Genomic DNA, 25,957 nt, shown 5'->3' on the forward strand with positions numbered 1-25,957 from the left:
GTTAAATAAAGGTGAAATAAAAATAATTTAAAAAAAGTTCTCATTAAGGTATTATTACATTTCTTATCCGGCAGGGGGCAATCTTCTAACATAAAATGTACATCTATCTTGACATGTTCTCCAAAACACAAAACACAAATTATATTAAATTCATTGAGTAAGTCCTGAAGGTATTGCTTTGCATATAGAATTACATTCTTTATAATGTATTGTGAAGTTATGTTTCTAAGAACTTTCTGTAAGAGAGTATATTTCCTTCTTTATCAATCAATATAAACTGCTACTACCTAGTGGCTACTAGTACACTGCATGCGAAGGGAGAGAGCCCCATGAAGTGGGCAGGGCATGTCGTGTTGACAAACGGTAGCTTCTAGCTAGGCTACGTCACCGTCTTGATTTGGGGCGGGGGCTTGCAGGAGATTTAATAGGAAGGTGGCAAAGACGCTGTGAATGTTTACTGTTTTTAATCGAATTGAGAGACATTTAACCACACAACCAATATATATTACAATACAGAAGGGTTTCACGTATATTTGAGAGATTATATCGCCAGACGAAGATGGGTAGCTGCCTTACAGTTGGACCAAATGAAGCCGTGGTTGTCTCTGGTAGGTGTCCCCCCTTCCTGCCATGCTACTGTAGCTAGGAAGCTAACGTAGATAGCTTTCTATCATACAAGCTTAATTGTTAATATACGGTTATTTTAACCTATTCGTTTACCAACGGTTCAGTTAATGTATAGTGCTTCTACGCCTGCATTGTTTGCTGTTTTGAGTTTTAGGCTGGGTTTCTGTACAGCACTTTGACATCCGCTGATGTAAGAAGGGCTTAATAAATAAATGTGATTGATTGATTGTATAACGTAAACTCGTACATCGCCTTGGTCCGTACAATTGCCCTTATTTTAGCGCCCCAAAAACGTAATACTTCCAGATCAACTGTAATGTCAATACCATTGTAAAGCACAATTTATCCCCTTTCCAACAGAATCAATTACATTACCTAAACGCTGCCCGTTTCTGCATAATTCAAGCAGGCAATGAGCCCCGTCGGGTCTTTTTAAAAATGGCGGGTGGGGAAGCGAAACTAATGCAGAAGGAGAGATGTGTGTGTGTGTGTAACAGTATAACTTTAGACCGTCCCCTCGCCCATACCCGGTCGCGAACCAGGGACCCTCTACACACATCGCTCCACAAAAGCAGCGGCTCTTGCAGAACAAGGAGAACCACTACTTCAAGGTCTCAGAGCAAGTGATGTCACCATAGCGCGCACCGCTAACTAACCTAGCCATTTCACATCCGTTAAATGTGGGAAAATAGTTTTTTTTTCACTCGATCTGTCCAACTTTTCACCTCAAATGTAAATAAAACACTATAAAGAGTTTATATAATGTGTCATTACATACCTATTTGAAGGTTTGTGTCGAATTTGAATCGGGTTTTTAAGTGATCTTAGAAGTAAACAGCGGATTTGAGAATGATGATGCATGCAATGATGAAGCAAAAAATCACGAGGTATCCCCCTTACCCCCGCCACTGTCCATTTCTTGTTTCTAAGAAGTGCTACACCTGATTGTAAGACAGAAATAGTTGCTTTATGCGTGCTGTACGTTACGACATGACATGTCACGATGTAACGGAGGGTCTGTTACATTACCATGTCGATCAACGCTTGAATAGAAATAGATTTTGACGTCAACACAGTCGCTACAGTCCCATTCGTTTTCTTTGTAGCCTCGTTTGAATGTTGCGGTTGTGCACATTTGTACGGAATGGGGTGAGTTTACGTTAACTAGTTAATGAAACGGTCATTGCATTGATTTTGCTCACAACAAGTCATATCGCTTCACTGACGTAGTTAGCTAGGTTGTTACTAGTCCTTGATCATGTCTCTCAGTTCTATTACATTACACATAAGAGTCATTGGAGGAAGGCGTCTTCTGTGTGGAGTTTTGTTGAAAGCAACTCTGTCTGAACATTAACATGCTTTGATTGTGGTAGGATTTTAGAAGCATAAGGACTTGATCTTTCATATCAAATAAACTATTTTCAAAAAGGAAAATGTTAAGTTGATACACACCTTTTTTATAGGGTTATTGTTCCCACACAGTCATATCTCTATGTTAAAACACGTGTTTACTGTTTACGGAAGACAGAGGGACAACCTGTACTAATTAACAAACTCGCGTGCTCCGAAGGTTGCCAGAAACATATTGTCATTGAAAAATATTGTCGGCTGCAACTATGGTAAAGCCGGTTAAAACAGTGTACATTAAGTGTGTATTTTGCATTTGTGAAATGTAGATGTGATATGAAAGTAAAGGTATTTGTTTCTAGAACTGGATCGCATTTGTGAATCGATAGATTGATTATTTGATTGATTTAGCTGCCAGGGCCAGTCTACCTCTGAAGATAGCAGTGGTATAAAGTACTTAAGTAAAAATACATTAAAGTACTATTTAAGTCGTTTTGGGGGGTATCTGTACATTACTATTTATATTTTTGACAACTTTTACTTCACTACATTCCTAAAGAAAATATTGTACTTTTTACTCCATACATTTTCCCTGACAACCAAAAAGTACATTTTGAATGCTTAGCAGGATATTTCTTGAACTGCATTGTTGGTTGAGGGCTTGTAAGTAAGCATTTCACGGTAAGGTCTACACCTGTTTTATTCAGAGCATGTGACAAATACAATTTGATTTGAATTCTGGAAACACAGTCACTTTAATGTTGCTGAACTGGGATGCGAGCCTTGCTAATGCAATTTGGCAACTAGTCTCTTTCCAGCTGGTGGCCTTTACCACAACTCCAAATAACAGTCATGCAATATGCTTGAGAAGCGAGGCTATGGACAGGTTATTTTTTTAAACATTTTTTCAACATCCTCACACTTGGTTTGGAGCATCATAATCTCCGGTGTAATCCTATGTGAGGGACAAAAATATTTCAGGTCAAAACTATAGTTTTGAATGAGCTAAGTCATACCAGCACTTCCATGTTTTGATTGTTTGAGTTACTACATCCTTAGCTATGTACACTGTAATATGATCCTCACTTAGCTACCAAGTGCAAGGCCAAGAAATTTCTAAGCTTGCAGGGAAATTATACACAAGGCTATGTAATCATGTAGCCTACCCTTATAGAAGTCTATGAGCAGCTTATGTTTTACATGTTTTACATTTGGCCCTGTAGTAACCTAGCTATTGCATGGCACCAAGACAAAGGAATTGTTGTGGTAACAACTAAAAAGGGTGTCAACTGAGCATCTGTAATGAGTGCTGATGAATAATAGTCATTCCCTGATGGAAATCGTGTGCCACTGCTCACTCACGCCTTGTCTGTTTCATTTCTCAGGTGCCTGTTGTGGCTCAGATGAGAAGACCTACATGGTGGGGGGCTGGGCCTGGGCCTGGTGGCTCATCACTGACATTCAAAGGTGAGACCGACGATGCCATGTTATGCTATAGAATTGTCTTCATCAGTCTATCAGCAATCATGGGTTGTTTTGCAAATGGTCTGGAGGAGGCTTGTTTTATTTATTCAATGGATAAATAAGACCAAATGTTTCCATACAAATACTAAATTGGATAAAAGGGCTGCCTGAGGTTTAGAAACCCACAATCATTTATGGACACAGCGCCAACAGGTTTTTCAGCTATCGTAGATTTCCACAATGATGGCCTATAATTCAGTAAACGCACCAATCATCTGCGGACTAAGAATCAGCCAGGAGGTGTGTGCGTGGAATACTATTATTTTATTCTTTGCCACACTTTCCTGACTGACCTACATTGTGTTAATGAATTCTGGATGTTTCAAATGGAAACATGGCAAAGGACACTTGGCCCCACCTTAAACTACAGTACACATTCACTATTCTGCCTTTTTTCCCCGTGTGTCACTTGGCCCCACCTTAAACTACAGTACACATTCACTATTCTGCCTTTTTTCCCAGTGTGTCACTTGGCCCCATTCTTACCCTTTTTCACAGTAGGTTAGGTGCTGTCCTCTGTTTATTAACTGACTGTAAGGCATTCTCCCCTGGGTTTACATGAAAGCATGCAATGTTTTGTTTAGGGTTTCTTCGGGGTATTTTTGCTCAATAGCCAGTAACTAGTCGTTTGGGGCGTGTCAAGGAAGTGGTGGCAATAGAAGTAGTAAATCTCCAGAAACAATAAACATTCCACTACAGAAATATTCCATCACTGAAATGTTGCCATTGTGAAACTCCTCATGTGACTTCCCAATGATATTTATTCAATGATGAAATAAGATAACAATATTTCAGCTGAGCCTCAAAATTATGCCATTACTTCTGCTCCTGATGTGTTGTCAGTGACATTGTCACATAATACTGATGCAGAGTGTTTTTCTCCTCTCCCTCTGTTATTGTGCTGTTAAAGGGACAATCTGCAGTTGCTATATCCATTTTTGGTTAATGATATGTAACCATTGATTCTTGAATAATTTAACTTATAAAGGCCGCATGAGCTTAGTTCAACTGTCGTACTCCATCAGAACGCAAAATATAAGCTTGTTTTACTATGTTTGTAAACAAAGCGAATGTAAACAAACACTGTATACTACAGCCTCACAAGATTGTTAAAACTATCATTTTGAAATCATGGATGGTCACTCCTTGTATCCATAGCTCTGTCTATGTATTTGAGTGGTTGCATTTCTACAGCCACATCCCTTAGCTTTTTCCCGAAACAGTGGGGAGAGAACGTGTCGTTATTGTTTCAACTGCAGGTTGCCCCTTTAAGGTCTGCATTAACTAAAATACTTTTTCCCCCTCATATAGGATTACACTGGAGATTATGACACTCCAACCCAAGTGTGAGGATGTTGAGACTGCAGAGGGGGTCGCCATCACTGTCACTGGGGTGGCACAGGTAAAAAAAATATTTATTTTGTCAGTTGTATGAAACCGACACCATTGGAAAATGTCTTACCTATTTGTAATTTTAATTGTTATTGATTTGAATATCTTTTAATTACAAACTGCAGCTGTAGCGAGCTCTTTGTGTAAACTAACTTACAGCATAGATCAAGTTTTTAAATTACAGTGATTCATATTTGCATATGCAACCAGGCCACAGTCTGTCTTTCCGAATCTCTCCTTCATCTCTTCTCCAGATCAAAGTGATGACAGATCATGATCTTTTGGCAATTGCTTGCGAGCAGTTTTTGGGCAAATCCGTCCCTGAAATCAAAGGAGTGGTTTTGCAAACCTTGGAGGGGCATTTACGCTCAATTCTAGGTGAGGAGAATCTCTCCAAAGGAAAATATATACTTTTTGTATATTATGGTCTTCTGTTGATTTCAGTTGGTTGTTGTCAGCTTGGTTCTCTGTTAGCTGATGTAAATCAGTGGCTAAACCTCAGCGTCACACATACACATGGGTTTTGCTGATGGGTAGTTTTTCAACAACAAATAATTGCAGATGGGTAGCTTTTCAAACAGTTTGTTCAAGCTTTGTACTAAATATAGCCTGTCTAAATTAAAATAATTTAGAAAAAAGTAGAAATGACAGTCAATGTAATGAGAGCCTGAATGTGTGAAAGGGTAACTTCTAAAACCACAAAACTGAAATCTGAGAATATAGACTGCACTATTGAAAAGTAAACGTTATATGTTCTGTATGAGATTTTCATGTTTTACTTTATGATGATGATGACTTTAGAGATCTATGTGTTTTTATCAATGCATTTTATCTTTGTAAATACCCATGAATTTCAGTGATTATTTGACTACCATGTGGGATAGCCTTAATTAAGTGAAGTAGGTCTATATCCAGTGTTGTAAAGACTGACAGGCTCTTCTGCTCTTCCCTCTCCCCAGGTACACTGACAGTGGAGCAAATCTACCAGGACAGGGACAAGTTTGCCCAGCTGGTGCGGGAGGTGGCAGCACCTGACGTGGGCAGGATGGGCATTGAGATCCTCAGCTTCACTATCAAGGTGAGTCAATTGGTGGTGCCATGAAGTGTGGAGGGTAAATGCAGTTAAACACACAATTTTATTTTAATGTTTTTGTTTTATTGGTGTGTTTTATCCTATGGCATTTAATGGATGATGTAAACCTGTTGATTGGGAGGCGACTCCACTTAACTAGTCTTCACCGTTATTGATTAGGATTGAGTAATGGATTATTAGTAGTTCTAATAGCTGTGAGTTAGCCTAGACTGTCACAGTCCCCGTCAATGAGATCCACTTTTTATTATCAGCTTGTCGTGTCTCTAGTATGGTTAAATGAGATTACATGCTATTTTCAAATCAATTCCCTATGTATAATTATTATTATGTGATTAAACTAATCATGTAAACTTAATTAACTAGGAAGTTGGAGCACCACTGAAGCATTAGTTTATATAGAGCGGCTATCTCCCGAATCCACTCTTAAAGATCTGAAGATCTTTTATATCAATAGCAATCAATCATGAATTATTCTTTACATTATATCAGTCTCATCTGAACGTTGTAAAATTATTGGTTATCGTCACGAACACTAGCATAAATTATGAATCAGCGATATACAAATTGGCATTAATTATTTACTAACTAATCAAATCACAGAAATACATAACAAACAGTAGATATTGTTTACTAACAATGATAAGAAAGTCCCTAGTGGGTAAAGCCGATATGACAGTTTGGTAGACAAAAGGGAAGGGTGAGACTGAGAGCAGGAAAGACAAAATAGATTAATTACACAGTATACATTTATATTAATTGAAATGCTAATCCTTGCACATGAACGGCTGCTCATTCGAGAATAATTGCAAGTATATATTTACGCCTTCTCTGTTGGAATCCGGTCCGTCTGCTGGAGAGTTCATCAGAGTCTCTCTGGTTGCGTTTCCCTGAAGATTAAAGTATTTTGTGGTTGTTAGAATGGATACTAAAGAGTACCATTCGGGAATGTTTTCATAGAATAGATGTTTCGGCGGTTGTTGGTATTCTCGTTCTAGGTTTACATCATTTTTAGCTGCATCTAAGAGCATCTAAGATTTGCTCTTATTCTGTAGGGATCGATAGTCTCAGAGTTTAACCATTCCCAGCCATGTAGCCAATGCTCCATGTGGTATAGTCCTGTCCTTTGGTAGAGTTGTAGTTTAAACCACTTCACACACCAGCATCTCTAAGACATGTTTTGGTCTTAGAGATTCAGCCATTTGCAACCTTAGCTCACGCTGGGGTTTGCTTAGTCTGATGTGAATTTCATCAGGAGTTGGTTTTATACGTAACAGTAGAAAAGGGCGGTCCATGGCGCGTAATGTGATGTCTAGGCTCATGGGGGTGTGGCTACTGACTAGTTCATCTTTAGATGTTAACCTGGCAGCTGGGAAATATACACTTTAAGAGATACCGTTATGTGTGTTTCCTGTTCTTCATGAGATCATCAAATGAAACACACTCGTCATAACTGTCCTTTAAGTGTCCACGGATTATTCTCAAAAGTAGCAATATGGTTTAATTCTCTCATTTTGGGGATTAGGAGTTTGGCCAAGTCTCTGTTCTGGGAGACACTCTTCCTCAATACTGCATGGTAGTTTCTACCCGGTATTTACAACCAGAGGTGATAAACCTGGGTTAGGAGAGAGTGTGAGAGAGGGTAGAAGCCATAATCTACACCCAGAAAGGGCCACGTCATGACAAGCTCTTTACTGCAAGTGCGCCAATCAATTAGATGTTATTACATGTTGATGTTGGACATTTTATTTACATTTTTGTTCCCTCAAGTATCTCTGGTAGTGTATGGTAATCTGAGCTACTGTGTGAGTGTGTTGTAGGATGTCTATGATAAAGTGGACTACCTGAGCTCACTGGGGAAGACTCAGACAGCAGCAGTCCAGAGGGATGCAGACATCGGTGTGGCAGAGGCAGAAAGGGATGCTGGGATAAGAGTAAGATTCAATTCAATTAATGTAATAATTCCAGAGGGGCAATTATTTATAGGGTTATGTTTGTCTGTATTAATGTACATACATTTCATTTGAAAGGTTTGTAAGTTCATTTTATTAATTTCCCCTTTTCCTCTCCTCATACGTTTCTCTCTCCTCATCCTTTCGCCCTCTCTCTCTCTCTCATGTACATTCAAATCTCTCTCTCTCTCTTTCATTGTCTCGTTCTCTCTCTCTCACCAGGAAGCAGAGTGCAAGAAGGAGATGATGGATGTCAAGTTCCTGGCCGACACAAAGATGGCAGACTCCAAACGAGAACTTGAACTGCAGAAGGCTGCTTTCAACCAAGAAGTCAACACCAAGGTCTGCATGAACTCCATACTCCACTTTTGAATGTCAGTTAAATGAGTACAGTGCGATAGAAATTCCAGTCTACTAAATTATTCTATGATGTTGGTCCATCTGAGTCTAAATTATCAGTAGGCGTTAGTAATTTAGTAAATGCAACATTTTACGCGATCAGAGAGCCCGGAATTAACATTAAATATAGCCCTAAGCAGCCAAACGCTCCCTCCAGCCAACCTCAACATTAAAAACTCCTCTATCAACATAGACGGCATGATCATGATCCTGTCTCTCTGTCTGTGTGCTTCAACATGGACGTCTTGGTCATGTCTCTCTCTGTCCCTGTGTCTCCAGAAAGCGGAAGCCCAGCTGGCCTATGAGCTGCAGGCAGCTAAAGAACAGCAGAAGATCAGGCTGGAGGAGATGGAGATTGAGGTGGTTCAGAGGAAGAAGCAGATCACCATTGAGGAGAAGGAGATTTTCCGCACAGAGAAGGAGCTCATCGCCATGGTGAAGAGGCCTGCCGAGGCAGAGGCATACAAGATGCAACAGCTGGCTGAGGGACAGAAGTGGGAACAGCTTTTATATCATAACAGAGCATATCCACAGTACCGTTATATGCTTACCTAGCTGTAACATACAAACTGTCGTTCAGTAGTGATTCCACTCAACTTTATGTGCATTGTCTTCTATCACAAAAACATTTTCTACACATGTAGATTGGTAGCACTTCATTTAACTGTGAAAAAAAGGTTGTTTTTTAACAAGTGAGCAGTTAAATGGTAATTACACAATAATAGCATATGAATTAAATTGTTTATTTTGGAAAACAATCTAGTTTCCCAGTTGTTCTGATACAAGTGTGTTGTGTCTTTCAGGATGAAGAAGGTTCTGACGGCCCAGGCAGAGGCAGAGAAGATCCGGAGAATAGGCGAGGCAGAGGCTGGCTCCATTGAGGCTATAGGGAAGGCTGAGGCTGAGAAGATGAGACTGAAGGCTGAGGCTTACCAGCAGTATGGAGAGGCAGCCAAGACTGCTCTTGTCCTGGAGGCCCTGCCCAAGGTAACAGACTATGGAATTAATTGGTTGTTTTAAATGCAGTGTATTCATGCGTGCATTCGAATGGTTTAGATTTGATCAAATTAAATCACTACTGCCTTGACGAGACCTTCATACAGATGTATTCATATTGAGGTAGTAATGTGTAGATGTACAGTAGACATACTCATTAACATGCCCCCAGATAAACCTAGTAACATTAATACTAATAAAGCAGTAATGAACAGTTATAATCTAGTAACCGTAATAATGCCCGATGTTTGACTTTTTATTTCTGACTGGACAAAGTACAGTAGTAACAGTCATCAGCCAGTAGTTATCTACGGTATCTTTGTCAGCCAGTGTTAAGAGGTGGTAGCCTGCATGTATAAGTGTCAGATTACACCATCTTAAAGTGACTCAGAAGTCAGATGATTTGTTGATGGAATATGCCATTATATACCATAAATGTGTCTTGTGATGTGAGCACAATAAAAACATCTCAATGTGCCTGAATCTTCCTAGATTGCAGCCAAGGTGGCGGCGCCGCTGGCCAGGACCAATGAGATAGTAATCCTGAGCGGGGAGGGAAACCATGTGACGGCGGAAGTGAACCGCCTCCTGGCTGAACTTCCTGTGTCTGTCAACGCCCTCACAGGAATTGACCTATCAAAGGTAATTAGGGGCTGGACAGGAAGTGGAACTTCACTTAGCGTCAGTATAGTATTGTTCACCAGACATGCATGGTGAAAATGGTAGGTAAAACAGATTAGTGAGTCCATAGAAATATAATTACACCCATCGTGGAACGTTGACTTGTATAGAGTGGTAATGTCTGTTCTAATAATTCTAATTCTATGAATTAGCCAATATGTCCTACAGAATCCTATTGGTGCTGCTGGATTTGTTCAAACCTACATGCAATTTTTCAGAAGTAGTGAAATGAAATGTTAGCATACAATATCTCTTTCTAGCCTAAATTGATTTTTTTTGTTCCCTATTCAACAGATCCCACTACTGCAGAGGATGACTGATGCTCAGGCCTGAAAACAATCTTTCCCTTCTACTCTCTGTTTTATGCACTCTCATAGACTGCCTTCAATACCCTTGAAATTATTATTTATTTATTAAATATGAACAAGTGGATTTTTTTAAACCTCTGGTGCCTTAATTTCTACAGGACCAGAATATCTGCATGTACCGCTGCTCCTTTATATACTCTATGTATCTTTTGAGTTCACTACTTTTTGAATCATGAAGCTTTTTACAATAAGTAGATCGCATGACATTGTTATCATTTAGCATGAACTGAGCCTTTTTGATTTTACTCATAAACCTCTCTAGTCTCTACCTTACCATATCATGTCAGTGAACAGCTGTCAAGAAGAGCAACCTCTATGATTTTCTTTCAAAGTTGTAACTCACCGTGCCTATTATATACTTCATTATTACTCAGTAATTATCTCTTCTTGCTCTCATATGACTATTTTATACATGATGGAAGTTACTGTACTCTAATGTATATAACTTTTAATTTAACTGATTTAATTTGTGTCCTTTATGATGAGTTATGGGTTTTCACAATCAGGTGACAAGTTGTATCAAGTGCTACATGAAACAAGGTGCTCACTGCTTACTATCCTCAAATAATTTATTTAGGTTTCTACTTAGTCAAAACTCTGGGTAACTGGGAATTCTTCCCACTCTTTAAGAAATCATGTGTTTTCATTTAATTTTATGTTGTAAACATTGTTTAGTACATTATTCCAAACACACTTTCATTTATAGCAACATGAATGGCTTTTTATACTCATCCCAGAAACCTGATTGGCAGTCCTTTTGTTTCTTTGGCTATGATGCATCTTTCTGAATTGGCGTGAAGTAAGTTTGAGGGAGAGATTAAGTACTTTGTGGGATTCTAATGATGTAGTGTAATTTATTGAGAACTCTTTGTCCTGGTAAAAGTTCAGTATGTGAAATATTGAAGGGTTTTTGAGTCCAAGAAGTAAAATGGTGTAACTCATAGCCAAATGCTAGTCATTGATCCTTATCATTTTTATTATACAGGAATAGGTATTTAAAAAAAATATGAGCTGTGATATGTTTTTAAGAAGTAATTTTGTTAATTCTGTTGATTTCTTAATTTCATGTTTCAATTGATTAGTGTGACTTGATTATAACAATGACAGACACTTGTTGCAGTTTTATATAGTAATATAAGTACATTTTAAGCCATGTAAGACAGCTCTTCAGGTTCTGTCCACGATGTAATCTTTGTTAAAGATACCTCTGTATATCATACACTTGTCAGAGAAAGATATCACTCCCGTTTAGACAATGCTGTTCAATGTATTTAGTCATTTATCTGTCTTTTAATCATCTATAATTGTGAAAATGGGTATATGTACTGTTACACTATTGTCATTCCACATGACCTCCATGTTTATGATCTGTTTGTTGAGCTCATTCCAAGACTGAATCACAATCTCTGATTTATATTGGCTTTTTGTTGTATTGTGGTTAGTCATCGTAGAGGTAAAAGACTAACTTTCTGCTTGTTGTTTAGTATCACTATTTACGTTGTAATCTTAACCGAGGTGGAGAGTAGCCCTTTGTACAAGGACAGGGAAACGGCAGATCTTGGTCATTTATTTATATATATATATATATATATATATGTGGATGCCATCATCACTGATTTGGAGACTTGCACTATTCAACATGAGATCATGGAAATGGTAAATCAAGATGGAAAACTCCCAGCTATCATGTAAGTGGACAGATTACAAAAAAGCACTTAGCAAATTATAAAGAATATAATCGCTCAAATGATGTTTGGATTGGAAAAATATTTCCTTGTCCTTTCCCCCTCCCAGACATATCATAATGTTCGTTTTAATTAGTCAAATGAAAACGACTTGTGAAGGACTGTTACTGTAATGTTTCTTTTTGTCTGCCCTCAAGTTGATTTGACTCTACTTCATTGCAGCCATTGTAATCTAAGTAATTTTGCCAATACTGTGAAAAGGTTTCAGTTGTGTAACAGCTGTAATTTGGATTTTTGAGTTACATTGTGGCTTCATGACCAAATGCATTGTTCTGGCTAAGCTTTTATTTTTTTGACAATCCACTAAAGATACTTTTTTACTTTTTGGATACTTTTTGTGAAAATAATTATCACTTTACTGTTGTGTCAAATATGCACTCCATCTTTTTGAGTCAATGTAGATGTTTTTATTTTTCAACAGGACTAGATATTTGTGAATGTTACACAATATTACCATATTTCAGTCTTCATCTGTCATGCTAATAAAATTACAACAAATAGTTGTGCTCTTTTTCTAATAATTCAGTATCTTCCATCGATGTGGACAGCTGCAACATTCATGGCATGTAAATCCCGATTTTTATTTAACTAGGCAAGTCAGTTAAGAAATTCCGATTTACAATGACGGCCTACCGGGGAACAGTTGGTTAACTGCCTTGTTCAGGCGCAGAACGACAGATTTTGACCTTGTCAGCTCGGGGATTCGATACAGCAATTTTTCGGTTACGGGCCCAACGCTTTTCGGTTACCGCCCCAGTTAGTCTTGCGATACTTTATTAATTTGAGCCAAAGCCTGTCACTCATTCAATCAATCCTTATCATAATTCGTTTTTAATGCATCTTGCAGGAAGAATCTCAGGACTTTCATCTCATCAGGAATCTCAAGGAATATTAGTCAGGCATTGAGTATGCACACCTAAAATATGCGTAATAAAGGTCCTAAAACCCACAGAGTGCCCACTGCGCATGTGTTCTCAAAGTTGCTGTTGCAGAAAGCAAATACCAGAAATAAGGCATCGGTGAGCTAACAACCAAAATATCTATGTTCGATCATCTCGCTAAAATGACGTTTTCGCAAATGCCTTTCTCTTGACTTCGCGGGGAGTAAGTATTTAGCGTATTATTTGTTTTTGGTGTTTCCTTTAGCAAAAGTGTTACTTCAGTAGCTGGCTAACGTTAGCTAGTTAGCCTAGCTGATCGCTAGCAGTACAAAGAAGTGTTCAATGCTTTGTGGTGCTATGACTCGAGGTATTTAACACTAGCTTGTTAGCATTCATCATTGGCTTGCTTCTTTATTAACCGCTTAACTTAGGCTACAGTTACACGAGAAGGTAGCTAGTTAAGTAACGTTACAGATTTAGAACTACAATTCCAGGGTTATATTATACATTTGAAAAAATATATACTTTTTGGCACGCAAATATTGTCAGTACAGTAGCTAAGTAGCTAGCTAGTGTTCATTTACATTTTGAATGGTCTATTGACTACTAGACAATGCTGCTCAAAGATGACACCAGCTAGATAATATTTAAGAATTCTTTGTTCATAACTAGCGAGGTAGTTATATGCATGTCCTGGTATTCTAGATCAGAGAAGCCCTACCTAGGCTACAACCACGTTGAATGACTAGTGTTATTGATATTTACGCAATGATGCAGTAACATTTCTGGTAGACCCAGTCATCTGACTGACTATATTTATTGTAACTAGTAGCTACATGTCCATAATTTTCAAGAACTGGTCAGCTGGATACACTAACCAGCTACAGTGTAAGACGTATCATGCTTGAGTCATTGGGACTTCTGAATTCTGTCACATTTAGCTTCGGAACTGAAAAGGGTTCTGGGTGACAAGGCACCATTACATACATAACACAAAGCTGTTCTGCATTGCTTAGTATTGTAAACTATTGACACACATACCTAAATGGTACCCTATTCCCTATATAGTGGTGAGGAGTTTATTGTGTCCGGAAGGAAATTCACCATTAATTTTCTGTATTCAGGGTTCACTCAAACATCCTTTTGAGTTTTGTTCTACTGTTGACAGTTACAGCTGATTTTGAGATTGTATATCGACTTGCTCCTTAAATATAAGTCATCTGACTTATTCTTTTCAGTCTGAATTGTTTAATCAAACTTTTCGCAGCCGGTTCCTTATATCAGGGCATAAAAACTACTATCTGTTTCCTGAATTAGCCTAGTGTGCATGTGTGCCCAGCTGGTACACATGCACACTACTGTTGGCCCAAGCTCGTTTTCCCTGGCTAAACTAGCTGGCTAACTGAATGCTAGTTTTAAAATACTGCACCCTCAATTGTGATTCTAACAACACAGCCAGATATGTACAGTACTGTATCCTTTTTTTCAACTGACTATTGTAGTTGTTGATTAAAGACTTTATTAATATAATGAGCTATCCAGAAACGTCATGAGGTAATTGGCACAGGAAAATATCAGCTCTACAGATCACAATGACTATAATGAATGGCTAAATTACTTCCGGACACTAATGGTCTTTGGAGTGCCTCTTCCTCGTCACCACCCTATGGGCCTTGGTCAAAGTAGTACACTATATAGGGAATTGGGTGTAATTTGGGATGCACACACAGAGATTGGTGAAGGCAGCTGGAGGCTCTCTAGCCGGTAGCCATCATGCAGTCTGTCCTGCTGTGCCCTGAGAAAGGAGAAAAGGCGTCTCCATATTAAGCCCGCTGCTATCTCTGTCTAGCTGCAGGCAGTGTGTTTGCTGTTGAAGGCTGGGGTGCAAATGCCGGCTGATTACTGACTGCCATTTTAGAACGGTCACATAATGTACAGTAAATAAATAGCCTCATGGCTGAGTCATTTTACATGGTCAATGTGGTGTTTGACTGCTGATGTGTGTGTCTCTCTCAGCATGGTGAGGAGAGCGTTTCCCATGTTGCATTAGTGGAAGTGTGACATGCTGGCCTGTCTGCCAGCATCATCAGGTGAACCTACCCCCCGATTTCTCTCCCACACGCAGATGAACACTGGACTTCAGCAATGTAAGTGTTTTTATTTGATATAATTGAGTACTATAATATCAGAGAAATCAGTTTCCTCTTCATATTTCTACTTAATGAGTTGTATATCTGTTCCAGTTATTAGTTGAATTAATTAACTTTGGTTAGGCTAAAATTTCTTGTTCCCTCCCTCTATCCTTGTTCCCATCCTAGGGGATACTACACAGAAGATGAAATCTGCCAACTATCCAACCCCAGCAGAATTGGATGCCTTTGCTAAGAAAGTCGCCAACAATCCTCTGACCATAAAGATCTTCCCCAACAGTGTCAAAGTACCACAGAGGAAGCACATCCGCCGCACTGTGAACGGGTTGGACACATCCAGCTCCAGCCAGCGCCAGAGTTCTTACCCGTCTCAAGTCAGCAGCACCAGAGCGGGCCTCCTGGCCGTCCTCCGTCCTTCGCCTGGCAAAGGCGTCCTCACAGACACGGACAGCAGCCGAGCCCATCTGCTTCCCAAACCATCCATGAACCTCCACAGCGGGCCATACGTTGCTCAGAGCACTTTAAACCTCCCCCAGCCTGTCCCCCACCTCCAGGGCATGTCTCAAACCCAGCCCCAGGCATTGGCACAGAAACAGGGCCATCCACAGCATGCTCTGCAGCACAACATGGCTCACCCCATGACTTCACAGCCACCGAATATGCCTCAAACTTTACAGCAACAGAACATGGCCCACCCTCAAACTTTACAGCTGCAACAAAGCTTGTCCCAGCTGCAAACGGTACAGCAGAATCTGGCGCACCCGCAGAATGTCCAGCGGCAGCAGAGTTTGCCTCACACGCAGACTTTACAACAGCAGCAGCAACAACAGCAGCATATTCTTCATCCTCCGACTCTGCAGCACCAGACTCTTCCCCACCAACAAGCTTTACTACAGCAGGCTCGGGCTCAAGGTCTCCGGCACCTGCCTGACGTAGCCCAGGCCCAGCCTCCACCTAGTCTGCAACTTTCCCAGGGCCTGCAGCACCCCCACTGCCTGCCCCTGTCACAGCCTCTCCCCCAGGGCCTGCGACACCTGTCTGATGTGGCCCAGGCCCAGCCATCCAGTCTGCAACATTCTCAGGGCCTCCCCCCATCTCAGCCTCTCCCCCAGGCCTCCAGTGCTGGCCCTGGCTCCCCCTCTGCTTCCATTGCTCTGCAACCCCAGCCAGGCCCCCCCTATGGCCCCAGGAAGCTGCCAGATGCAGACGCTCCACCAAACGTAACCGTATCTACCTCCACCATCCCACTGTCCATGGCGGCCGGCCTGCACCACAACCGGCCGGGCACCGACCTGAGCAGCATCGTGCACCAGATCAACCAGTTCTGCCAGGCTCGGGCTGGACTAGGCGCCACCTCGGTGTGCGAGGGCCAGATCGCCAACCCCAGTCCCATCAGCCGTAACCTCCTCATCAATGCCAGTTCCAGGGTCAACACACCCCACAACTTTGGCCTCCTTCCCTCGTGCCTGCTGGGCCACACAGAGAAAGCCCCTGGAGGGTCCCAGGGCCCTGCTGGTGCTAATGGCCTACAGCCCAACATGGCTGTCATGAACCGGATGCCACCTACTTTCCACACTGACACGAAGCAGCAGTTACAGCAGCAGCAATTACAGCAGCAGCAATTACAGCAGCAGCAATTACAGCAGCAGCAATTACAACAGGCTCACCAGCATCAACATCAGTTACAGCAGCTCCAACAGGTTCACCAGCAGCAGCAACAACATCATCAGTTACAGCAGCAACATCAGCTCCAACAGCAGCAAATCCAACAGCAGCGCTCCTGGAACCAGCACCAGCTGGCTCACATGCAGCATCTGCCTGATGGAGCCCAACCCTGCAAGAACCCCAGGAGGGAAGCCCCCTCTGGGCCTGGCTTCCCTGCCAAGACCCACAATTACCCCCAAAAGCTGTTGGCCCCGCAGCCACAATCTTTCCCCATTAAACACCCATCAGACAAGACAACCCCCTCGCCACCCGTCACCGGCCCAGCGGGCGGCACCATGCCAAGCTACACCAACGGGCGTTACTTGCAGGTTCCATGGGGCAGTGTCCTACAAGCAGCCAAAAGTGACGGTCTAGGCCCACAGGATTTGCCCATGGCCTTCCAGGGGGGCCCGGCAGGGGCCTCCATAGACTGCAGCACACCAGGATCACAGTACCGACCCGGAGCCAGATCCGGGGTCCCAGACCTGGGTCAGACCAAGCTGATGCAGCAGAATGTGTCTGATTACCTGTCTGGGGATTTCCAGGCGTTCCAGCAGAACCCAGGCGCCATGGGGAAGATGCACAGGCCCCCCATGAGTAGAGCTCCAGCCCAGAGCCCAGAGCTAGGTAACAGTAGAAATATCCATGCTCACCACCCAGGCTATAGATAGATAGATATCTCTCTTCACCTCACCAGTCGTGTGTTATGGTTGGTGAATGATTCAAGGTTACAATCAGGTGTAAACATGTAGATATCTTGCAAGTGATCAATTGAATGTTCTCCCTAGTCGGTTGCTCCTGCTCTCAGTGTTCAATCGCTGACTTATCTAGTTTTTTTTAATGCGTCCTCAGCCCTTTAAAATGGTATCTGTTAAACCTTAGTGCCAGATGAGAGGTTTTATATTGTTATTCTGGTGATGAGGAATACTTACTCATACCACAACATCGATATCTGCTGATTGTAGTATTTTCTGGGATACGCTATTGTGATCTAGGACTAGTTAGAGAACATAGTAGGGCTACTTCCTTTCCACATAATAAGTGCCAGTTATGCCCAGGTTGTCATGGAACCAACCACTCCCTTTTACAGTGGCTGAAAATGGGGTTTTCTTTCCTGTCCTATGTTTACATTTACAATTATGCATCTATAAAAAAATCCATATAGACATGATGGAGGATACATGCTTTTTAATGCCCCAATGGGACTAATTTGCTGAAGGGGTATTTGTGTATGCTAATATGAATCAGGTCAATGTCAGAGTATATTCTTACTTCAATCTCTCCCGATATACAGTAAGGTAATGCTACAGCCATTGTGTCCTGTCCTCTTGTGTATGGTAAGGCCTTAAGACGGAGTGCTTTTGAAGTCATTTTTAATGGTTTATTTTATGCCTACCGTGTGCTGTTACTTTAATTGTCTCTACTTGAATTTCACCGGTGACGTTTTCAGTATGAAGACTTGGAGAATCAAGATGTTATGCTAAACATTTACAAAAGGAACAAAAGCTCACTTCTGGAAAAACATGAAATGTCTTAGAATAATGTGAACCCTGTAGAATCAATCCCCTGATCTTGAAAGGGATTGTCTGTGTGCGCAAAGACCAAATTGATCACTTGCAAGTACAACTGAACATACCAGAGGGTTAATGTTATTTGCTACTTTGTTTCACCATTATACACTACTGTAAACAATTCCTTGTGGATCTTTGCCTGTCTGTGGGGGTTTTGGTAAGCTGAGGGGTATCCTACGAAGCAGGTTTGAGGAGTTAGAGAGGTAACTTTGGTCAACTGAGTTAAACTCGGGTTAACCGGTCATATGAAAGTGGCTCACCTTTTTAGCCAGGTAAATTTCTGGCAACAAATCCTTCAGAACTAACCTGCTCTGGGGAAGGCTAACTCCACTTACACTGAATGAAATGACTGAGCCACGAGTGGAGGACCAACAGAGTTAGATTTCCACCCTCTTGCAAAGATGGCGTCATGATCCCTTTCATTTGAGGAAGATTAGTGATTTAAATATTTAATACATTTTTGTTTGTCTTAAAGAGTAATGTTAAAATATATAACATGACATATTTGGTCATGACAATGGATTTTATACTTCACACCCAGTAACACTTTTAATAACTTAATAAAATGTTATCGATAGGAGTGGGGGGAAAAGGTCCTTGTGGTTGTTCATTGATAAGCACACCAAGTTGGCATCAACGATAAGTAATAAAGATGGTGCTTCTAAAAGCCCATTTCATTCCATAGTCTGTGGTATTTGAAAGATTTTATGTTTGATTTCACAACAAATGAAAATGTGGCACTGACTCGCCAATGGATTGATGTTTCAGCCATGTGCGACATACATGTGCAGTTACTACCCTACCCTGCGGCTGAGCAATATCCACTGTCGCAGTACGAATAAGAGCTGGATTGTGACGCTAACAGAATCTGGCTAGCTTTAGAAAACCCTGAGTAGATCTAGCTTGCTTCGTAGGATACGCCTGTCCTTCTCTTGCTAGCCTAACCCTGATTGTATATTGTCTCTGTACTACCTAGAAAGAAGAACTGAGGTCCAGTTCTTTTAAATGCAGGTTACCTCATGTTAGTAGATGGGTCTAGCCATAGAAATAAATGTACTTCTGTTATTCTAGTAATTGTATTTCTATGGGTCTAGCATGCTGCATGTTTTCCTCAGTTTAGCTTGGGTAACGGCTTACTCTTGTGATGGCCCCACATTCCTCCTCCCTGATAACTCTTGAAAAAAAGCCTTAAAATGTTATATTAGTTACCCTCGACACCTTAAATGTTGTATGACTTACTACATACACCATGCTGGATTTCCTCAAACTGCATGGTGTAGAATCCGATATAAAATAGTTATGATACTAGCAATTGTTTCTGCATATGTTTTCATTTAAGGACACTTAAATTGCTAAGTAAAAATCCTCCTTTTAATGGATGAAAAGTATGAATAATATTTAGCAGAGTTTTATAGGTGTGTGTGGCACTGGGCTGTAACTATGGTCTTCAGACTACGTTTCTTTAGTTGTTTCTATGTGACAAATAGCCTTCAGTAATTTAGATCTTAGCTAATTTATTTCCTTGGTCACTGCATTCTGAAGCCATAGGTTTTTCTTCATAGGTGCCATAGCATATCATCAGACACAAAACAATGCAAACCGACGTCTCACAATTAGCTGCATTCAGTAAGAGATGGAAAAGTCATAAGTCATTTTATGTAGCCTTAAAGGTGCTACACATATGATTTTGCATTGTAATTTCATAAAATGGCCATAATATATCTGCAGTAATAGTGGAATGATATCGTTTCATAGTATTACATACCTGCCCAATTAGCTGTGATATTCGTCTCCCGCCAGAGCAACATGTTGTTGAAATGGGAAAGCTGTTTTGACTTTGGCGGTGTTATTTGGTGGAAATCGGGTCAAGCGGCCAATGTAAAAATCGCTCCGTAATTTCCTGGTTGCTAAAATTCCACACGGTTCCCTCCATTTCAGTTGTATGTGAGAAAATAAGCACTGAATAGTGTAGGGAATCATTGCACCATCTAAATCTCAGTGAAATATATTTTCAATAACAACAAATATCGTTTTTACAGCTGTTACGAAGCTGGTGGACCAAAACCGAAACTAAAAGGCTCAAGAGTGAGTCTCCTCCATGTTACGGGGAAATGGGTTGCGGGAGAGGGTAGATTTTGTTTTGGAAGTAGCCTAATGCTGTTGCAATTCACCAAGCTTCCTGATAGAACTTGTCCCCTTTGTAGCACCTTTAATCTTATGGATTGAGCTTTCTTCCCTGAGGGCGGTAGCTAGATTCTGTTGTTTGGCTCTTACTACTGTTGTGTGCCTGGCCCTTGAAGCTGCTAATGAATTCAAGTCTGAACACACAATAGTGTGTGTGTGTGTGTGTGTGTGTGTATGTATAGCAATGATGTATGGGTTGTACTAGTGGAATAAAGGTTACTATTTATACTGTGTTGTCATGGATTTTAGAAATGTGAGATGGTGAATCTTTGCAGTGGAAATGGACCAACTGTTGCTACAGTGAACCAAGCAATGTACCTGTCGTTCCATTTTAGCTGATTTGACCTGTTTTATAATGTTGTACAGCTCGAGAAAATCAGGTTTACAGTTACTATTTCATATGAAGTACCTCCACTGGACTTAATATGGAATGTGTGTCCGCGAGAGAGAGAGAGAGAGAGGGTGTGAAGCATAGCCTAGGTGATTGTGCACACTACACAGTGGTGCACTTCTATCCATTGTTGGGGGCCCAAGCTTCTAACTGTAACTACTGATACTAGACAGAAGTCCGTTCTCACGTGCCACAATGTTTCCAGACACTGTTAGGAGTCTGAATGATTGCTACTGAACCACTGACCAAAGTCACCAAACTTTCCCTACCACCATGGCCCAAAGCCTAGATACAGACTGTGTACAAAATGGCACTCTATTTGCTCTATAGTGTATGACTTGACCTAGGGTACTATTTAGAAAATAGGGGGCCATTTTGGACACAAACATTCTTTAGGCAGGTTGGATTGAATTAAGTTTAATGACTCATGCTATTTTAAGGTGGTGACAAAAGTTGTCTACTGCCCTCTAGACAGTTGTAAGAACAGCATGTGGGACTGTGATGACTAAATTGTGCTTGTGAGAGTTTCTGCTCCACATAAGTGGAAATGTGACATGAATGGCAGTGGTTGGGGAAGCTCATGTTTCTCTACTTTGTAGAATTGTGTTATTCCAGTTTGCCTATCCTTCAGAAACTATGCCTTGCACAAACATTCTCCCCTAATCAAAATAAAGTTTGCATTTGCAAAACCGATTCTGTTTATTTTATTTGTAACAGCAAGGCTTGAGGTGAAACGTATTGAATTTTCAAAGGATATACAAACAATGAGTCATTCTAAACATGTACAGTGCATGCGGGGCGGCAGGGTAGCCTAGTGGTTAGAGCGTTGGACTAGTAACCGAAAGGTTGCAAGTTCAAATCCCAGAGCTGACAAGGTACAAATCTGTCGTTCTGCCCCTGAACAGGCAGTTAACCCACTGTTCCTAGGCCGTCATTGAAAATAAGAATTTGTTCTTAACTGACTTGCCTAGTTAAATAAAGGTAAAAAAAAAAAAAAAATTTAATTCAGAAAGTACTCAGACCTTGTCTTTTTCCACATTTTGTTACGTTACAGCCTTATTCTAAAATGTATTACATTGTACCCCCCACCCTCAATCTACACACAATACCCCATAATGACAAAGTAAAAACAAACTGATATCACATTTACATAAGTATTCAGATGCTTTACTCAGTGCTTTGTTGATCTGCAGAGAAGAATGGGAGAAACTCGCCAAATACAGGTTTGCCAAGCTTGTAGTGTCATACCCAAGAATACTCAAGACTGTAATCGCTGCCAAAAGTGCTGAGTAAAGAGTATTTAAAAAAAATATTATTTAACCTTTATTTAACTAGGCAAGTCAGTTAGGAACAAATTCTTATTTACAATGATGGCCAAACCTGGATGACGCTGGGCCAACTGTTTTCACCTTTAACCATGTAGGCCAGTTGAGAACACGTTCTCATTTACAACTGCGACCTGGCCAAGATAAAGCAAAGCAGTGCGACACAAACAACAACAGAGTTACACATGGAATAAACAAATATACAGTCAATAACACAATAGAAAACGTATATATTCAGTGTGTGCAAATGGCGTGAGGAGGTAAGGCAATAAATAGGCCATAGTAGCGAAGTAATTACAATTTAGCAATTTCTGCTAGCCGGGCGGGCGAGATCGGTTGAAAAGCATGCATTTAGTTTTACTAGCGTTTAAGAGCAGTTGGAGGCCACGGAAGGAGTGTTGTATTGCATTGAAGCTCGTTTGGAGGTTTGTTAACACAGTGTCCAAAGAAGGACCAGATGTATACAGAATGGTGTCGTCTGCATAGAGGTGGATCAGGGAATCACCCGCAGCAAGAGCGACATTGTTGATATATACAGAGAAAAGAGTCGTCCTGAGAATTGAACCCTGTGGTACCCCCATAGAGACTGCCAGAGGTCCGGACAACAGGCCCTCCAATTTGACACACTGAACTCTATCTGAGAAGTAGTTGGTGAACCAGGCGAGGCAGTCATTTGAAAAACCAAGGCTGTTGAGTCTGCCGATAAGAATACGGTGATTGACAGAGTCGAAAGCCTTGGCCAGGTCGATGAAGACGGCGGCACAGTACTGTCTTTTATCGATGGCGGTTATGATATCGTTTAGTACCTTGAGCTTGGCTGAGGTGCACCCGTGACCAGCTCGGAAACCGGATTGCACAGCTGAGAAGGTATGGTGAGATTTGAAATGGTCAGTAATCTGTTTAACTTGGCTTTCAAATAATTTAGAAAGGCAGGGCAGGATGGATATATGTCTGTAACAGTTTGGGTCTAGATTGTCACCCCCTTTGAACTGTGCGCCACCCTATGGGACCCCAATCGCTGCCGGTTGTGATACTGCCTGGAATTGAACCAGGGTCTGTAGTAATGCCTCTAGCACTGAGATGAGGTGCCTTAGACCGTTGTGCCACTTGGGAGCACGGGTCTGAATATTATGTAATGTGATATTTTTTGTATTTTTAATAAAATGTGGAAAAAGTCAAGGAGTATGAATACTTTCCCAATGCACTGTACATAACCAGATGCCGAATTCTCGCGAGGCTAGCCTTCATCCTACTATAGGAATGTACTCAAGGGACCGGTTTCCCGGACAAAGATTAAGTCTAGTGCTAGAGTAGAAAATCATGCTCAATGGAGAATCTCCATTGAAAGTCTCCATTGACCTTAAATTCTGCCTAGGAAACCATGCGGTTTTCATCTCCGGCCGACAGTCCCGTCTTCTGCACCTCTCCTGAGTGCAGTTTCTCTTTCAGACACATGGGCAGGTACCTCTCTGGGTCCAGGATAGTATGTGGTCTCTCTGGACACACACACACAATCCAAACTTTTAAACAATTCACATGCTTACACACAAACACATACAGTTGCAAGAAACAGTTTGTGAACCCATTGGATTGACCTGGATTTCTGCACTGATTACTCACAAAATATTGACAGATCTTCATCTAAATCACAATAATAGACAAACAATCTGACTAAACTAATAACACACAAACAGTTGTAATTTTCACATTTTTATTGAAGACAAGAGTAATCATTCACAGTGCAGGCTGGAAAAAGTAGGTGAACCCTTGAATTTAGTAACTTGTAGATCCTCCTTTAGCAGCAACAACCTCTGCCAAATGTTTCCTGTAGCTGCTTATAAGACTTGAACAATGTTGAGGAGGAATTTTTAACCATTCCTCCCTACAAATCTGTTTCAGTTCATCAGTATTTCTGGGTTGTCTTGATTGCACAGCCCTCTTCAGATCATGCCACAGCATCTCAATTGGATAAAGGTCTCTGACTTGGCCATTCCAAAACACGAATCTTCTTCATTCTTTAGTTGATTTACTTGTGTGCTCCGGGTCATTGTCTTGTTGCATCACCCAACCTCTCTTAAGTTTGAGGTCATGGACTGCTGCCCTGACATTCTCCTGTAAAATGTCTTGATACACTTTGAATTCCTTGTTCCCACAATGATTGCAAGGTGTCCAGGCCGTGAGGCAGTAAAGCATCCCCAAACCATGATGCTCCCTCCACCATGCTTCACAGTTGGGATGCAGTTTTGGTGTGGAGTGCCCTTTTTCCTCCACACATAACTTTTTGGGAAAAATGCACAACGCTAAGTACTTTTTTCTCATCTGTCCACAGCACATTTTCCCAGAGGCGTTGTGGGACATCCAGGTGGTCTTGGGAAAACTTGAGACGTGCCGCAATGTTTTTTTTTAGACAGCAGTGATTTCCTTTGTGGTGTCCTTCCATGAACACCATTGTTGTTCAGTGTTTTTCTGATAGTGGACACATGAACACAGACTTTCGTTGTTTGTAGAGTTTTCTGGAGGTATTTTGCTGTTACCCTTGGGTTCTTTCTCACCTCTTTCAGGATTGCCCTTTGTGCTCTTGGAGTGATCTTCACAGGATGCCCACTCTCAAGGAAAGGAGCAACAGTCCTGAATCTTCTCCATTTGTAGACAATTTGTCTTACCGTGGATTGATGAACACCAAGGTCTTTAGCAATGCTTTTGTAACCTTCTCCAGCTTTGTGCATCTCTATAATGCGTCTTCTAAGGTCCTGTAAAAGTTGTTGGGATCGAGGCATGGTTCACACTAACCAATCTTTCTAGAGAAGAACAGATTTGTCAGTAACCTGGCTTTGTGTGCCTTTATTTAAAGGGCAGGGCACCTGTGAAACCCACACCTCCAATCTCATCTCCTTAATTGAAACAACTGACTCCAAATAGCTTTGGGAGAAGTCGTTAACACAGAGGTTCACTTACTTTTTACAGCCTGCACTGTGAATGATTACTCAATGTCTTCAATAAAAAAAAATAAAGTACAAAAATAAAATAACAAAATGAGCACAAACAGTGCTCTTTACTCCAGAGCCATAAAAAATGTAATAAAAGTCTCACTATCAAAATAGAAGTCTCACAATACAGGTCCCATGTACACACCTCTTTGTACTGGATCTGCTCTGTGAACTCCAGGTCTCCCATGCCAGTGGTGAACTTGAACAGTGCCAGGGTGGTAAACTGGAGGTTGTTGAAGGGTGGTTTCTTGTTGTGTTTTCTTGAATCACCGACCCCCTATGTGAATGTGGTGGTGTATTTCTGGCCGGCGTTCAATTCCCAAGACGGGGACTCCTTGTACTTCCCATGAGTTTGGAGCATCTGGAGTAGTAGAGGAGGCTGATCCAGGCAAGGGCCAGAGAGAGCACCAGGGGCCCCACATACTCCCTACACTCACACAACACTACACACACCATGAGGAGCGCTCCCTGTAGGAAACTATAGGAGAACCGAGAACATCACTTGGCATCTTCTCCTATAGTTTCCTACAGGGAGCTTTTGCATTCAAAATAGTTTGTCCCATTTACGTTACATTTTAATAATTTAAAATGATTGCTGTTATCCAGAGGCACTTACACTTAGTGCATTCATTTTGTAATGCTT

General features: G+C 41.1%; 2 protein-coding genes across 3 annotated transcripts; both read left to right on the top strand.

Moving 5' to 3' along the window:
- The first annotated feature begins 355 nt into the window (after positions 1-355).
- On the top strand, positions 356-12,621 carry LOC139382289 (flotillin-2-like). The gene is made up of 11 exons (XM_071126171.1): positions 356-608; positions 3,360-3,441; positions 4,810-4,900; positions 5,145-5,268; positions 5,850-5,968; positions 7,801-7,914; positions 8,155-8,274; positions 8,611-8,825; positions 9,135-9,318; positions 9,820-9,969; positions 10,303-12,621. The coding sequence occupies exons 1-11, from the start codon at positions 560-562 to the stop codon at positions 10,339-10,341; spliced, it is 1,287 nt and encodes a 428-aa protein (XP_070982272.1). The 5' UTR covers positions 356-559; the 3' UTR covers positions 10,342-12,621.
- A 459-nt stretch (positions 12,622-13,080) lies between these two features.
- LOC139382857 (protein FAM222B-like) lies at positions 13,081-21,693 on the top strand. 2 transcript variants are annotated; one of them, XM_071127096.1, is made up of 3 exons: positions 13,081-13,225; positions 15,019-15,149; positions 15,321-21,693. In XM_071127096.1, exons 2-3 carry the CDS (start codon positions 15,065-15,067, stop codon positions 17,525-17,527), a joined length of 2,292 nt encoding a protein of 763 aa, XP_070983197.1. In that variant the 5' UTR covers positions 13,081-13,225; positions 15,019-15,064; the 3' UTR covers positions 17,528-21,693. The 2 variants fall into 2 exon arrangements, with proteins under 2 accessions (XP_070983197.1, XP_070983195.1); XM_071127094.1 differs by having other exon boundaries at positions 13,090-13,140; positions 15,321-17,735.
- The last annotated feature ends 4,264 nt before the right edge of the window (positions 21,694-25,957 follow it).

The sequence above is a fragment of the Oncorhynchus clarkii genome, chromosome 24 (assembly GCF_045791955.1).
Source record: "Oncorhynchus clarkii lewisi isolate Uvic-CL-2024 chromosome 24, UVic_Ocla_1.0, whole genome shotgun sequence".
Taxonomy (NCBI): Eukaryota; Metazoa; Chordata; class Actinopteri; order Salmoniformes; family Salmonidae; genus Oncorhynchus; species Oncorhynchus clarkii.

Bases quoted from the DNA above. Each gene is read 5' to 3' on its own strand.
- LOC139382289 (XM_071126171.1), top strand. From the start codon at position 560: ATGGGTAGCTGCCTTACAGTTGGACCAAATGAAGCCGTGGTTGTCTCT. The intron at 5,269-5,849 runs GTGAGGAGAATC...CCCTCTCCCCAG, and splicing joins GCATTTACGCTCAATTCTAG to GTACACTGACAGTGGAGCAA. The intron at 5,969-7,800 runs GTGAGTCAATTG...AGTGTGTTGTAG, and splicing joins TCCTCAGCTTCACTATCAAG to GATGTCTATGATAAAGTGGA.
- LOC139382857 (XM_071127096.1), top strand. From the start codon at position 15,065: ATGCTGGCCTGTCTGCCAGCATCATCAGGTGAACCTACCCCCCGATTT. The intron at 15,150-15,320 runs GTAAGTGTTTTT...TTCCCATCCTAG, and splicing joins GAACACTGGACTTCAGCAAT to GGGATACTACACAGAAGATG.